At 42.3% G+C, this 14,810-nt stretch overlaps 1 protein-coding gene across 1 annotated transcript in view; it reads right to left on the bottom strand.

Annotated features, from left to right (window-relative positions):
- Positions 1 to 14,810, bottom strand: part of LOC134505745 (transmembrane protein 132D-like) — a 76,141-nt gene that overhangs the window by 29,089 nt on the left and 32,242 nt on the right. Inside the window, exon 2 of the mRNA XM_063315611.1 lies at positions 3,636 to 3,779. Coding sequence (XP_063171681.1) covers positions 3,636 to 3,779 — 144 coding nt within the window. The remainder of the gene's footprint in view (positions 1 to 3,635; positions 3,780 to 14,810) is intronic.

Here is a 14,810-nt window from a genome sequence, read left to right as displayed (position 1 = left end):
ATGTAGAGTTGACAGTACCAAGTGCTATAAATAATGTAGTCTTGGTAGAGCAGGTGGTAGACAGTCCTTTGAAAATCACAGCCAAGAACCGAGAAGGTGAGGACTTTCAGAAAATAGAAGGTGGCTGAAGCTGGTGGATATAAAATGTTCAGACCCTTCACTTGAATAGTTTTCCAAGAGTCAACCTAAATCAGGAAACAGTCATCAGGACTGGATCTCATTTATGTTTACATATCAGCAAATACCAGTCATCAAGGGTGTACTCATTCTGATCAGGAGCCCACTTCTAGGATTATCTCAGGGACCTCCTTGCCCAGAATTAGTCTGCCCATCCTGTGAGATCATCAAGACAGGCCCAGCTTAAAGTCAGGGCCCATCTGAAATAAGAGACCAGACCTTCTCCACTTTGAATATGCTGCCTCTTGCTCCTGGTTCTTAAGACTTCTCTCAAAACTTTCCTTTGCAGATGGGATTACAGCTAGTGGGAAGGTGGCTCATAGTTTAGTTCTTATTACATTCTTATTATTCATTTGGGGAGATGGCTTTCATCTGAGTCTTTTATGCAGTACCCACTGAATAAGTGACACAGAGGTGATACAGGTAGTCTTTGCTCAATGACCATTTGTTTAATGATGGTCTGAAGTGCCTTATGACCTGAACTCACACAACCATCGCAAAATGTCGCACCACCCCCACAGTCCCATGATCACAATTTGGGCACTTGGCAGCCGGCTCACATTTATGACCCATGATTCACTTAATGACCATCATAAAATGGTCGTAAAATTGGGTCCAGTCACGTGGCGACTCACTTAGTGACCACACCACTTAACAACCAGTTTTCCAGTCCCTGTTGTGGTCGTTAAGTGGGGACTACTGGTATATGTGTCTTGCAAATAAGCAAACACCAGATAAGGCAAACACGATCTTCAAAGAAATGGATGTGCCTTCTGGGAAAAGGGTTCCTCCGGACTTCTCTTGCTCTCTCCCCAAAGCCCGCTCTTAAATATTTCTTCCATGAGGCCAGAAATGTTCTGAAGGAATCTGTTTCACAGGGGATGGATTTGCATGGCCCTTCTCTCTGTGAGAAAGCCTGACACCTTTGTATTTCCTTGCGGGCTCCTGAGATCAAAACTGACCCTTCACTCTCAGGATCACTAATTGGCTGTCACTGATAAACCTGGCTTCTCAAAAAGCTAAGAACTGTTCTGGCCGCCTCCAGTTTCAGAAACCCCCAATTATGTAAGATGTCGGGAGTCTATGACTGACCAACAATATTGCCAAATAGGTCATTACAGCAGCTCCTTCCTGCCGTTCTCGGGGCTGCCAAAATGACCCTCAATGGCCCAAGCTGGAAATATTCAGCTGAGTGCTAATCAAGAAGGAAGCATTATTCCTTCTACCTCTGTGTGTCCTCAACACTCCTAGTTTTTCTCCACACATATACTGAGTTGGCCATGACTTTGCAAGACACAGAGCATGCCTCCCTATCCATAAACACGCAGAGGTGAAACTCGAAGGAGAGGTTTGATTGAAACCGTTTTCATCCTATTAGTTCTGCTACCCTAACTTTGTTCTCAGGGCCACTCCTGAGATTTATTTTAGCCTGGAACCAGAATGATTCTTTTTTTTTTTCAGATCCATATTGACTATACTTACAGATGGATTAGCAAGCAAACAGTGGGCTGAACGCCAAGAGTGGGCAATCTGTGCAGAATTAGCTTAATCATCAGGCAGATACATTGCAGGAAGGCCTTCTTGAGATCAGTCCTGACAGTGGAGATCATGGTCTTCTCCTGGATTTCAATAGGACCCCTGAATCATAATGGTTTATTCAGATCTGGCTTAGCATGGCCTGTGAATCCAGCCAATGCTGATTGCTTGGAGCGAATTGTAGCAGTGGGTGAGCAGCATTACAGCATCACTGCTGATCTGATGGCAAGTTGGGATGCTCATCCATCCATCCATCCATCCATTCATCATATTTATATGGCCGCCCATCTCACGAAAAATGTGACCCTGGGCAGTGTAATAAAACCATAAAATGCTGATATAAAAAATGATCCACGAATCCAAATAATTAAAAATGGTGATTAAAAGGCAAAGAGAAAGCAGCAACAAGGGAGCCACCTCACCAACTTCCCGGTCCCTAGGTCCCTCAGGCCTGAAGACACAACCAAGTTTTGAGGGACTTCCAGAAAATCAACAGGGGCGGAGTCAATGGAAAAAAAGTAACACAATGATCTCACCAGTGATCTCAAAGATCTCAAATACCATCTTGCCCAGCCCTCTGGCATAACATCTCCTACCAGACATCCTGGCTCTGGCTGAAGACCTCCAACAAAGGCATATTTTAAAGATATTTCTTTTTCATCAGTTTGAGAATAAAAGAGGAGAAAAAAACCAGCATATCGCTTATCTGAACCAGGGTTGTTGTGGAAGGACTTCTAGAAAGCCCTCTAGAACGTGTTGAAATACCATCTAAAGATATCTGAAGATCTGGCTGTTTTTATGACACAAGTGGCTTGAAACAATCCAATAAATCAATATCATCAGTGTGATGATATTTAAAGATATGGGCACAGGGCAATACACATGCCTATTGCATCATCTTTTGATTTGTCAGTTTTCAGATTCATACCAGCTGTGTACTGTGATGGGGAAGAACAAAAACACCAGGCTATTAGTCACTGACTGACTGGGAATTTGGTGCTTCTCCTCAAAATAGAGGAAGAGTACTATAAAATCCAACAAAAGACATGGAGAAGAGGCTTCTGGGAGCATGTTGTATGGAACAAGAGAGAGCAAGACACTCTGGATACAGTGAAGAGGCTCTCTTACTATTTATCAATCAACAAACTAAGAAGCAGAAGGGACAAGAAGCTCTTAAGGTGTTCTTCAGTCAATACTACTGAAAACCCCAGAGACAAATAGCAAAGTGTGGAGCACAGAGTAAACGGCAATAAACCACAGATAATGGGGTCCTTAAGCTACTTGAGGCTCAGCACTTGGATTTCTGTGAGTAGATTGATGCTCAAAGAACACCTGAGCGTAAAGAGATCTTCTTTGTGAAGTCACTGCATAGGCTAAGACCCACAAGGAGGCATCTCACTTGATAATCCCAGGGGGATGGAGAACTGAAAATCCAACTCAGACTTGGACCTTGAGTTCCTCCTTTCCCTGGGATTGTCAAGTGAGACGCCTCCCTGTGAGCCTATGCGGTGACTTCACAAAGAAGATCTCTTTACGCTCAGGTGCCCTTTGAGCCCTTATAGGGGTACCATTGGGCACAAATGAGATGACAAGTGGGAATTACACACTTCAGAAAAAGAAAAAACAAAAAAAGAAGGGATCACCCAAAGATAATGCTCAGATAAATCAATACCAAGAAAAGATAAGGATACATTTCTTATGGACGGGCAGTGGAAAACTGAAATCCACATCAAATATGACTTTTAAGATGGAGGCATATATTATTAGTGTTTCCTCCTGGGTGTGCCTTCCACACAAGCTGTAATGGGACAGCAAGGGCTAGTCTTAAACATACATACATTGGCAGGAGGGAAGGTAACGCTTATTGAGGGCCAGGAGTTTACGGAGACTAATTTTAAAAACTCATCTGTGCAGAAGCCTACCTTGATCACATCTTCATCTGAGGACCTGCACTCCAGAGACTCTGGAAGATCAGTGACTGTTCCATCCTCCTCCACTGAGACCACTTTGACAGGGACAGCTACGGTTTTCCCAGTGAGAATGGCGGTGTTTAAGATCTCTGCTTCCTGAAAAACAAGGCACGTCAATGCATTGGAGAAGACCTCCAACCTTTCCATACATTAATCGAGGTGGACAGCCTTTGGCCCCATATCTCCATGGGGCCTCCAAATCTCCTTTTTGTGGTCTTCAAATCCCCCTCTGATCCTGAAAAACTGCCAGCAGGGTTTCCTGCGATCGGGGGTTGGACAGCAGATCAAAACCGTGATATCCTGCCAGTTCATCTTGGGGGTGGCTACTATAGATCTCTCCCCAATAAACAAGATCTATGCTGCTGGATTGTGTATTTTTTACTCTGTATTTATTCTATTTTCATATAGTATTTATACTGTAGTTATGTGTTTTCATTTTGATTGTAAACCGCCCAGAGGACCCTTCTTGGGGGAGATGGGCGGTGATGGAAATTTGAAATATAAACAAACAAACAAACAAATAAATATAGAGTGTAAAAACAGATGACGACACTGTTTTTAAAAAAAGTGGATACTTCCCGACCTTTCAAAGCAGGATGTGGTCTCATCTATTTTGTGACCTCCCAGAGATGTGAAATGGTTGTATATATACATACATTATGTATTTATTGTTATGCTGTGTTTTTTACTGTTGTCAGCCACCCCGAGTCATGACGATGAGATGGGCAGCCATAGAAATGGAAATAAATACATCGATAAAGCTGTAACAGAGCAAACCATATTACGATATGCGTGAACACAGTTGCTGTCCTAGTCTTAACATGTTTGTGTTCAATCCCCTTCCCTTTTCTGCTGCTTAAAAAGCATGGCGATGAACTCAAAAACTCTCTTAACTTTTTTGCAACATGTTCCGTGGCCCTCGTAAAGGTGACGAACTCAACATGTATGCATGTGGGAAGGGTGTATATGGAAGGCCCAAGGTGGTTTTGTTGTCTTTACATAAGAGAACGTTTGAAATTGTTTTTACAGACACCTGGAAACAGATGGTTAGCAAGCTTCATGCCCTTAATTTTGGTTCGCAATTTTGCTTTGCATAAACTGAGCTAGGAAGAACTTGAGATTTCTTTTCTTTTCTTTTCTTTTCACATGGATGGAAGCGAATCTGACTGTGTTGTGCATCTCCAGCAGCAAAGCAGATGCATGCAATACCATTACGAAATGAAAGGAAACTTGGAAACGTTTAATCTTAATTTGGAAATCCAAATTAAAGCATCCCAAAGCAATGGACGTCTAGCCTCAGTTTGATTACAGCCAGCAAAGAGTACAACTTTGGGTGAGTCTGCTGCAAAACACCTCTTACTATTCAGAAGCTTTGTTCTAACATTCCATCAGACTTCAGACCATTTTGCTATTATTCTGGACTTGACTCTACTCTTCATTGGACATCCTGCCGGATTTATGACCACTTCCATCCTCCTCCTCTGAATCCATTCCCGTTTGTCTGAATCCTTATTAAAGAGGGGCATCCAAAGGGAACCAGAAGATATTTGCCCATCATTGCCTTCAACATAAGGCCCAAGTATTCTATAAGGGAATGTTTGCTAATGCTTGCATAAAACAGAAATCTCTGCTTAATTAGTGTGTGTATGTGCTTGAAATATCCCTTTCACCCACCCCAGCTCTGCATGGCAGAACAGAAGTGACAAGCTCTCGGCCCAGATGACACAGCAAGGGGGATCTTTGCAAAAAGCTCTCCCACCCTGCCTTCTAAGGTTGAGAAGATTGCAGGATTCCCCAGGGAAAATAATTTAAGAAATTATTTCATTTGCAAAACAGAATACTCACATGGCTTCAGCAGAGATTTATAGGTCATTTCCCAGCATGTAAATGAATTTAAAAATGTAAGATGTTGCTAATTTAACAAAAAGAAAAGAGAGGGAAAGAGAGAAAGAGAAAGAAAGGGAAAGGGAAAGGGAAGGGGAAGGGAGGAAGGAAGGAAAGAAGGAAGGAAGGGAGAGAGAGAGAGAGAGAAAGAAAAGAAGGAAGAAAGAAAGAAAAAAAGAGAAAGAGAGAAAGAGGGGGAAGATACTTAAATTGTACCAAACCTTCTGAAACAGTACTGCATTTCTCATCCATAACTAATACAGGATTATGTGAGTTGATTCAGCTGGTAGAATGAATAGCCTTGAGTGTGATTATCCAGTAAGTGGTTAATTCTGCAAAGGGCTGTGTGTTGTTGTTTTTTAAACAGAAATGACTCCAAGAGTCATGCAGGGAAATCAATTTTGGCAAACAAAATACATACCCACCAGCTGAAGGACTATAGCTTAGTATCACCTGGAATAATAAATAAACGGTGTGGCACGCTCCCAATTCAGTTTAGATGGTGGATCCAATCTAACTGTTTAGGCTGCGCCAGTTTGATTTGGGTTCCCTAAATTCGTCTGGGAAAAGAACAACCTTTGCTCTTGCCGAGAACATCTTTTTGAACAGGTGAACTAATTCAGAGGTATCCAGTTCAGTTCAGCAATTCAATCTGAAAGTCATCTCAGTTCCATCATTAGATCAAATAACTATCGGATCTGTTAATCACAGCTCTGGAGAATATGCCGCAATGGAAACACTGACCGCAGGTATTCGTAACAAAAGTCGAACCGGATTCAAGTAGGAATGGCTCCTTTATATACAACGTATTACACAGCAAGACAAGCAAAGACATTTTAGAATATGGGTTTTTGAAGATTCAAGAGAAACCATTTGAAAAAATAATAATTAAGGTGGCTTAAACAGAAGTGAGCAATAGTTTAAAGCATAGTATAAAGATATTTCAGTAGTGATTAGGTGTCAGAGGAAAAACAGAACAGGAAAAAAAGGGGAAAACATAAGAAAGAGGGCTACTTGAATGCTTCCCCCCTTTTTTGTTTTATTTATTTTAATCACTATATCGAATTTCATCCTTTGAATTTTTTATTTTAACCTTCACCTTAGGGCAAAGTTTATGCAATGTCAAGAATAATATTAACAACAACAACAACAAAAGCAACAGAGAAAAATAGCAACATAGATGAGTTAGGGATTGAAATGTTATGGATGCATTTTTATGTATGTATTTTATGTAGATTATGTATTTTGGTTTTCATACACACACACATTTTGCTCTACTGATGCAGCACCCTTCTGCACATTTTGCCCTTGTAGAAATTGGGGTGCAGCAATCAGCCACAGATTGTAATACACAACCACAGCTAGATTACGTTTCTGAACTAGGTGGATAACATGCAGTACCTCCTTCTGACCATCACTGGGGGGGGGGGCACTGTGGAGCAACAATTTCTACTTGTCTTCCCTAGGGGTGGAAAATGAAGCAGCTTGTCCTAAATGGCCATCACCAATGCACCAAAGGAAAAGTAGTGTTTGTGTGAAGGAAAAAAAAAGAAAGAATGGACCAATAAGATTATTATTACACTAACAGGGTACATGTGGTTGGCAAAATCTTTGTGCAAACTCCCCAACTCTACAGAGACAGATAGAAAGCCTGTAAGGGTGGAATGCGGAATTCCAAATCCATTTTTTTCTTTCTTTAAGGGACTTTTTAATATTTGTTTTCCAAACTATTAATATATGGGGAGCCTGTGGATAAGCCTATTAGTATTAACTACAATCTAGTGCTGTTCTTTGCTTCCCTAATACAATACAGAATTAAAGAGCCATTAAAACATCATCAAAATGTTTCAAGACATTAGTTGGATGTGGTATTGCAATGCATAATTCAGAGGCATTTGTTTAAGATCAGGGGACAATCTTGGCAATTAAGTGCCATCAAATATTACAGAGATGTTTAGCTGAGCATCAAACAGAGCATGCCACGGGAAGAAAGAAGGCTGCATCAGGGTTCACAAATGGCTTCCATATTGCTGATGATGGCATGCAAAATGGAAGGAGTCTTGGGAGAAAGAAATGAAAAAACAGATGCTCAGCCTAAGGAAGAGACAGAGGCAGGCCAACATGGCCTTCCTATGTTCATGCACATTCTAACCAAAGATGGATATGGCAATATCTCAACTAAGCATTCCGTCCTTCCCAAGCAAGAGAAGTACAACAATGACACAGTAAAGAATGCTCAGCAACTACTATCCAAGGCAACTGCTTTATTTTACCTAATAGCTGGGCTGGACCTGAATAGAGAGAGAAGACACTGTCTCGTACAAAATTGCACCATTGATCTAGCAAGCATTATTTCCAGCCTGGAAGAAAAGACATTTAAGCTTGCAAAGCATTAGGCTTTTGAGGAGGGCTTTACTCAGACCTAGACCTTGGTTCAGAATTCTACTTCTGGCTGTTTAGACAGGTCTTCCTATGCCTTGATTGAGATGGTATCTTCTGCTGCTTGTTCTCCCTGGGACTGGACGGGGACCTAGCTTCCTTTTCAGAACTAGTCAGGAAGCCCAGAACTTCCTTAAGATAGGATCCCCATCCCCGTTTCTGCTCCAGGGGTCAGAAGAGCAAATAATTTCTTGGGGAATTCCTGAAGATGAGCCATTCAGGAATAGTACCATATATTGATGCAGAAATAAAAACAAGATGGAACAGCTACTCCCATAGGGTGACCATAGCTGAGCTTTAAAACTCCATATAACCACTAAAAGGCAGAAAAAAGATGCAGAAACTGGATTTTCTCCAGCCCAAGTATGGTAGCTTTATGCATCCATCCTGTCATGAGTAAGGATGGCGAGCAGGGGGCTCCCACCCAGACTGTCAAGCGCATGCGTAGCACTGATGAATTGTTCAGCCATTCAAAGAGACACAGATTGGGACCACCTTAACCCTTGGGGGTTATATGGCTGGGTTTTCCCACGCTTCTTCAGTTTGTTAGGATTCCTGTTAAGCACTAGCAATAAATATTAGAGACCAGTTCTATGTCTCAGCGTGTTTCCTGGTTGTTAGGACATATCCTGACTTCCTTGACTATATCTTAGATGCAACTGGTAGGCCAGTATAGGCAACACGATGCTAGATCACAGAATCGTTGGCCAGGCTTGCAATGAGACTTCTTTCATACTGACACGGATTTCAACTGGGGACACACACATTTTCCAGCCTGTAGAATCTCATAGCTATTGATTCCAATCACACACTTCTCCCATCTTGTCTCTTTCCTCTTGAGCTGCCAGCTATCACTGGTGCATCAAAGATCATGCCTCAGCCATGCAAAACTAATTTCAGATCTTATTTAGCATCAAGTCCCCGAATTAAGAAGCTAAGTGACAGCTGTTTAATTAACTCCTTAAGCTGATTAGACAGCATTACTGCAATCCCCCAAGGAAGAGTTTATATCTGTCAAGAGAGCCTAAGGCTGTGTTAATGCTTCTGTTTAAATTTAGTAAGCTTCTAAACCAATATACTCTAAAATATTTGACATCCTCAAGGAGGTGGCTAGCTTCAGAATTCCCATTCCCCTCCACCTCTCCCAGCTTGCTGTTCCTTCTGATAGTGCGAGAGGGTCCGCACCAGATGCAGGATGCAGGCAAGCTGGCCTAAATGAAGCAAGGACTGGGTTTGCTACAAATGTTAATTGAGAATATTAGGGATCAGGAAAAGGCAAACCCTTAATTGGCCCAAGCATGGCCGTGTACGGAATAAAAGATTTTGGAGGAAGGGTGTGTGTGTCAAAATGATTAAACTCATCCCTAACCAAGAGGGCCAGTTTCACATATTGTTATTATGCCAATGAAGCCGGGATGTGGGAAACCAGTAAAAGGAGGCCTTATGGGAAGGAAAGAATGCTTTTTTACCACACAGGGGGGAAGAGGAGGAGGAGGAGGAGGAGGAGGAGGAGGAAGAAGTGGTTAAGAGTAAGAGCTGTTGTCAACAGATAGATTTTACAGATAGGAATAGATACGAAGGCAAGGAAATCACACTGTAGAACTCTGTTAATGTCTTGGTGGCTTCACAACCAATCTCGAGAGCCTGCTGTCTTGAAACTACGTTTTGAGGCTTCTACAGTAGCACCACCTTCCCATGGAACCTAGGAGAACACGTCACAGACGGTTATAAACCCTGGTTGTCCCTCCTGCTGCCTTGCCCTGCCTTGGCCTCTTGCTGGCAACACCTACACTTTCCCTAACAGAAGACCAGGGATCCTTTTGCCACCAAGCTGAAGCAAGAAGACAGTTTGACGCCCAGAAGCAGCTGCCACAAGCAATTCTGGGAAAGGTTGACCCCCACAGCAAAGGTTGGGTTTCTTCTAGCTCTTTGGAAAGAGACTAACTGATTTCTGAAGATCGTTCCTTGTTTTAGAACATCTACACCCACCCTTTCCTTTAACAGAGACACAATGCTACAAATAATAGAATACCAGCCTTGACCTGTAAATATTTATACACCTGAGAAAGCAATGCTAATTTCATTTGAAAGAAAACTAATGTATTGAGCCTCTTAATTAAAAAGCACCTATTTTCCTTTGGGCCCTTAATCCATTCCCCAAATAACAACAATAGCTGAACAGTTTGTTCCCCCAGTGATGTCACCATGGCCTCGCAAGTTGCCTATCCTTGTTGTATGTTATGACTTGTCTTAGGAATGATTGTGGGTGAAAACTAAGTGAACATGACAGAGAGTTCTCATAAATTCACAAGCAAACAACCAGATACCAGATCTCTCCATTACCCAAACAAGAAGCAGGTAGAAACCATCTCTCCTGTCTGAAAGATAGTGGCTTTGGGGCCATTACATAATGCAGGCGGAGGAAAGAGGCACAAGAACTGGAACTTTTATTTCACTGCAAGTCAATCTGCATTTGGTACAGAGCAGTTACAGGAATTCTTTTGTAGTTGCTTAATTAGCTTTTCTACAGTACATCTATTTATCAGAAGCTCTTGTCTCCTTGAACACCTGTCTGCAGTCCAGCTTGCTGGAAGAAGTCTGACAGTGAGCCAGCTATAGACATTATAGATTAGATTGGCCTTTGGCCTGATCCAGAAGCATTTGTTTTATGTTCTTAATTTGGATTTGCCAAAAAGAGAGAGAGAGAGAGAGAGAGAGAATGTGGGTGAGGGAGATTTGAGGTGGCTTTCCGCTTCCACTCTGCCTGTCTGGAAACCTGTGTTGACTTGTTTCTTCAGGTGAGCAGGACATCATCTTATGCTTTATCAACTGCAAGGCAACCATGTCAACATCAATGAGGGTCTACCATGTCTGTCAGTTGCTTGTCCAAATCAGATAACTTGTCAAGTTTCTGAAGTCAGGCGCTGATCCTCCTGAGAAACCAGTAATTAATTTCCAGGTACGGACCAATAATTCCATGACGCTGTGTACTCTGCGTGAATAGTTGGAAGTTTTCAACAAAGTTCTTCAGAAGATAATCAAGGGGGCCCATACTTCTAGGATGACTTTGTCCTATTCTGGCTCCCTCCTTCAATAAACCAACAGGACTTCCCTCTATTCGTGCAAGGTGCCGGGAAGATAAAGTGTCAAAGGAACCACGCCTTAAAAGGGAGGAGAAAGAGAACAGGACGATCTGGCCTGAAGATCCTCAAAATGGTGATAGCTAACAATCATAGTACTGCTGAGGCTATACTATGAGCACACCTTGGAAAAAGAGCTAGGAACATTCTTAGAGAATGTCCTATCCACAGCCAGCCAACACCTCAGCTCCCCAAAATGTTGGGCTGCCAAGCCCATGGTTCCACTGCAGCCCATGTTAAGCTGACCAGACATGAAATCTTCCTGCCCTCGAGGCATGTACAGCCAGGATGGAGCAGGATCAGAGAGAACCATTTCAGACAATTAAAAAGGTTTTCTGCCATAATCAAAGTGAATGTTTAACCTTGGACTTCAAAGGAGGGTTTCGCGAAGCAAATCCTGGCGGTGTAATTGAGCGGCGGATGCACTGGCTACTTAATTAAAATCTTGCAACGGTGTCACTTCTGTATCCGGTCTCAGTGATGGGGCTTGGAGTCTAGGCCAATCTTCATAAGAATGGAGTTGCCGTTGTTCGGAAACTTGGCTGTGGTTCTCTGAGCATGACTAAACCCAGGTGGATGTAATTCTTCACTGGGAGCCGACCACCTCTTTTTGAACCTGGTTTTAGAGTCTTTGAATTAATGGGAATGCAAAGGGAAGTTGGCATTCTGCAAAGCCAAACAAGTCTTTTTTTTTTAAAAAAAAATGCTTGTTTTCCCCATAGAAAATGCCATAAAACTTCTTCGAATGGAATCAGAGACTGCAGAGCAGAGGCTTGCTTGGAAATGTGCCTACCTGCCCAGGAAAATGGTCAAGAACAAAGGGAAGATGTGATAACTTTCATCTTCTGGGAAGTTTGCTCACCATAGCAACCATTTTGTGAGAGCGCCCATGACATCCATTACCAAACAGCCCAGTATTTCCTAGAAGCCCCCTGCCCCAACAGTTACTTCTTTGGGGACACCCTACAGGTAGTCTTCACTTAACGACCACAACTGAGACTGGAATTTTGGTTGCTAAGCGAAGCAATCATTAAGCAAATCCGACCTGATTTTACGACCTTTTTGTGGTGGACATTAAATAAATCACTGCAGGTGTTAAGTGAACCAAGTGGTTGTTAAGCAAATCATGCAGTTCCCCACTGATTTTGCTTGCCAGAAGCTGGCCGGGAAGCTCGAAAATGGTGATCATATGACCACAGGACGCTGCAACAGTCACAAATGAGAACTGGTTGCCAAGCACCCAAATCACGATCATGTGACCACAGGGACGCTGCAATGTTGCATGTGTGAGGACCAGTCATAAGTCAGTTTCCCCAGCACTGTCGTAAGTCTGAACCACCAGTAAACGAATGGCTGCTAAGTGAGGACTACTTGTATTTTTCCTTCTAAAGTTACACCTCTCCATTTGCATCTCTCTTCTTCACAATTTGACAAATGTTTGACCAGCATGGTAACTGCAGATGGAAACCAATTAGCTGAATGCTATCTTTAAAAAAAAAAAATTGAAATAACAAGGTTACATTGTAGGTCAGGAGCTCCAGGGTAAGTATACAGCATTTCATTATCAGTGCTAGGCTAGCCAATATCAAGCTCAGGCCTGGAAGCAACACAATTAGGAGCTTCCTGTGAGTTTTCGAAGACGACAATAACCTTCACGACAGCAATTTTCCCAGCAAATCCAGGCAGCCCACTCTGAGCTTGGAACCTCGTAAAAGTTGGTTTAATCACTACCCTCTGGCATCACCTTAGAACAGATGTTTGCGACGTAACCCGGAGACAAATTTCATGCATGGAACATTTCTGCCGAAGGGAGGGATTTGATTGAGTATAAAGTCCTCTCTGAACCTATGTTCCGTGGCCACTTAAACTGTAACACGGAAGACTTCGGCTTCAACTCAAATGATTCCATAACCCAGAGAAAAGTGGAATTAGCTGTGGAGGTTAATTATACCTGAGGTGGGAACTATGAGAAAAGTCTAATTGGGGACTGAAGAGAGTTGGGAAGAATTTGAGGGAGATACACAGCTCTGCAAATCACTTGAGCTTCTAAGTTCCTTCAAACAGTCAAGCCAACAAACCAACTGGTTATACAGTATTATCACAGAAATCTTTTTTTATGCTTTTTTTTTTCTGGTTCTATATTAGGATATGGAAAACAGTTGTCATTTTTGACAGCACTGGTTCAACCCAGCAGCTTCCAGGTGTTGACACCTTTTTATGATTGCATTGCTGCTCCAAATAAACTCTGCCAGTGGATCCTTAAAAAGGAGGATAAAGTGGGGGAGGCTTTTATCTCTTGACCACCATTATGGAACAGCTCACTCCTGGAGGTCAGGAATACTCCATATTGACAATTCTCAACAAGGCGGTAAGGACAGTCTTATTTGGCTGGGCATTTAGGGGCCTAAATAGGTATTGACTAGACTATTTTATGGGTCTGTTGGATTTACTTTCCGGATTTTTTTCTTCTCTCTTTCAATTGGAATTATTGGAATTGAATGTTGAGTTTTAAGGGGTTAGCTACCCTTTTAGTTGCTTTGTAGTTGATTGTAACCCACCTAGAGACTGATAATTAAGGTGGGACACAAGACTGTAGCCAAGAAACGATGAAGTATTTGCTGAAACATGGGTTGGGGTATGTCCCAAGCACAAGCATGGGTTAAATTCCTCTGGCTTGACCCAACCAGCTTTAGAAAAAATTCTTGAGGATTGGGTCTTGCCTTCCGATTCTGCACCATCTGAATTTACCTAAGAAATGATCGGTGGAATACTTCTTGGGAAATTAAAAAAAAATCTTTTGCAGCAATGAATAAAGGCAGGGAGTGGGAGCGAGAGAGAGGCAGACATAAGGCCCAGTTGGAAAGGTTTTACGCTGAAGAGCTCTGTTGGAGAAAGGGACAAATGATTGGGCATCTGCAAATTGGAGCGGTGGTGAGCCCCTTCTGAAAAGCCATTAGAGAAGGAAAAACATGACAAGTTTTGTAATAAGATCCCTGGAAACATGCAAACAGCAGCTGCGGAACTGTGCCAAGTACAGTGTGGTGTTCTGCAACAATTGTTTAATGTCTAATCCCGCTGGAACGATTTACCCCCAGAACTTATGTTAATGTCAGCTCAATGCACTCAAGAAAATAAATCTCATCTCAATATCAGATTATGTCTTCAGGACACGCAATTTCCATAATCTGATGAATGGATGGAATTACACACAAGGTTTTACCTGATGCCAATGCTGGGCTGTCATCGTTTATTGTCATTGGCTCTCCTGCCTCCCCACAATGATGATGCTCTTTTCAAGCAGTTATTGAGGCAGGCCCAAGCCAAAAACGTGACCAAAATATAAAATAAGCTGATTCGTTGATGACAATCATTAGCATTGCCCTTCCAACATTGAGCCCCATCCCAATTTAACCATGTGTCACAGCTACCAGTTAGGCTGCGCGGAGAGAAACGAACTCAATTCTCAGCCCTGAAAATTATGCACCAAGGTATAGTTTGCCATTTTTTAAAATCAATTCAATTCTGAACATAACGAAAAGGGGAAAAAGGGACTTGCCTGTATGAGATGCGTTCGTTTCAGCTGCTGAACAGCATCTTGGAAGGATGTGTTGTTTTCAGGAGGAAGAAAAGAATAGCCACAAGGAAAATAACAATAAGCATCCAT

Source organism: Candoia aspera, chromosome 15, assembly GCF_035149785.1.
Source record: "Candoia aspera isolate rCanAsp1 chromosome 15, rCanAsp1.hap2, whole genome shotgun sequence".
NCBI classification, from domain to species: Eukaryota; Metazoa; Chordata; class Lepidosauria; order Squamata; family Boidae; genus Candoia; species Candoia aspera.
Note: the sequence above shows the minus strand (reverse complement) of the source record. Positions and strands in the feature narration are given on the sequence as shown.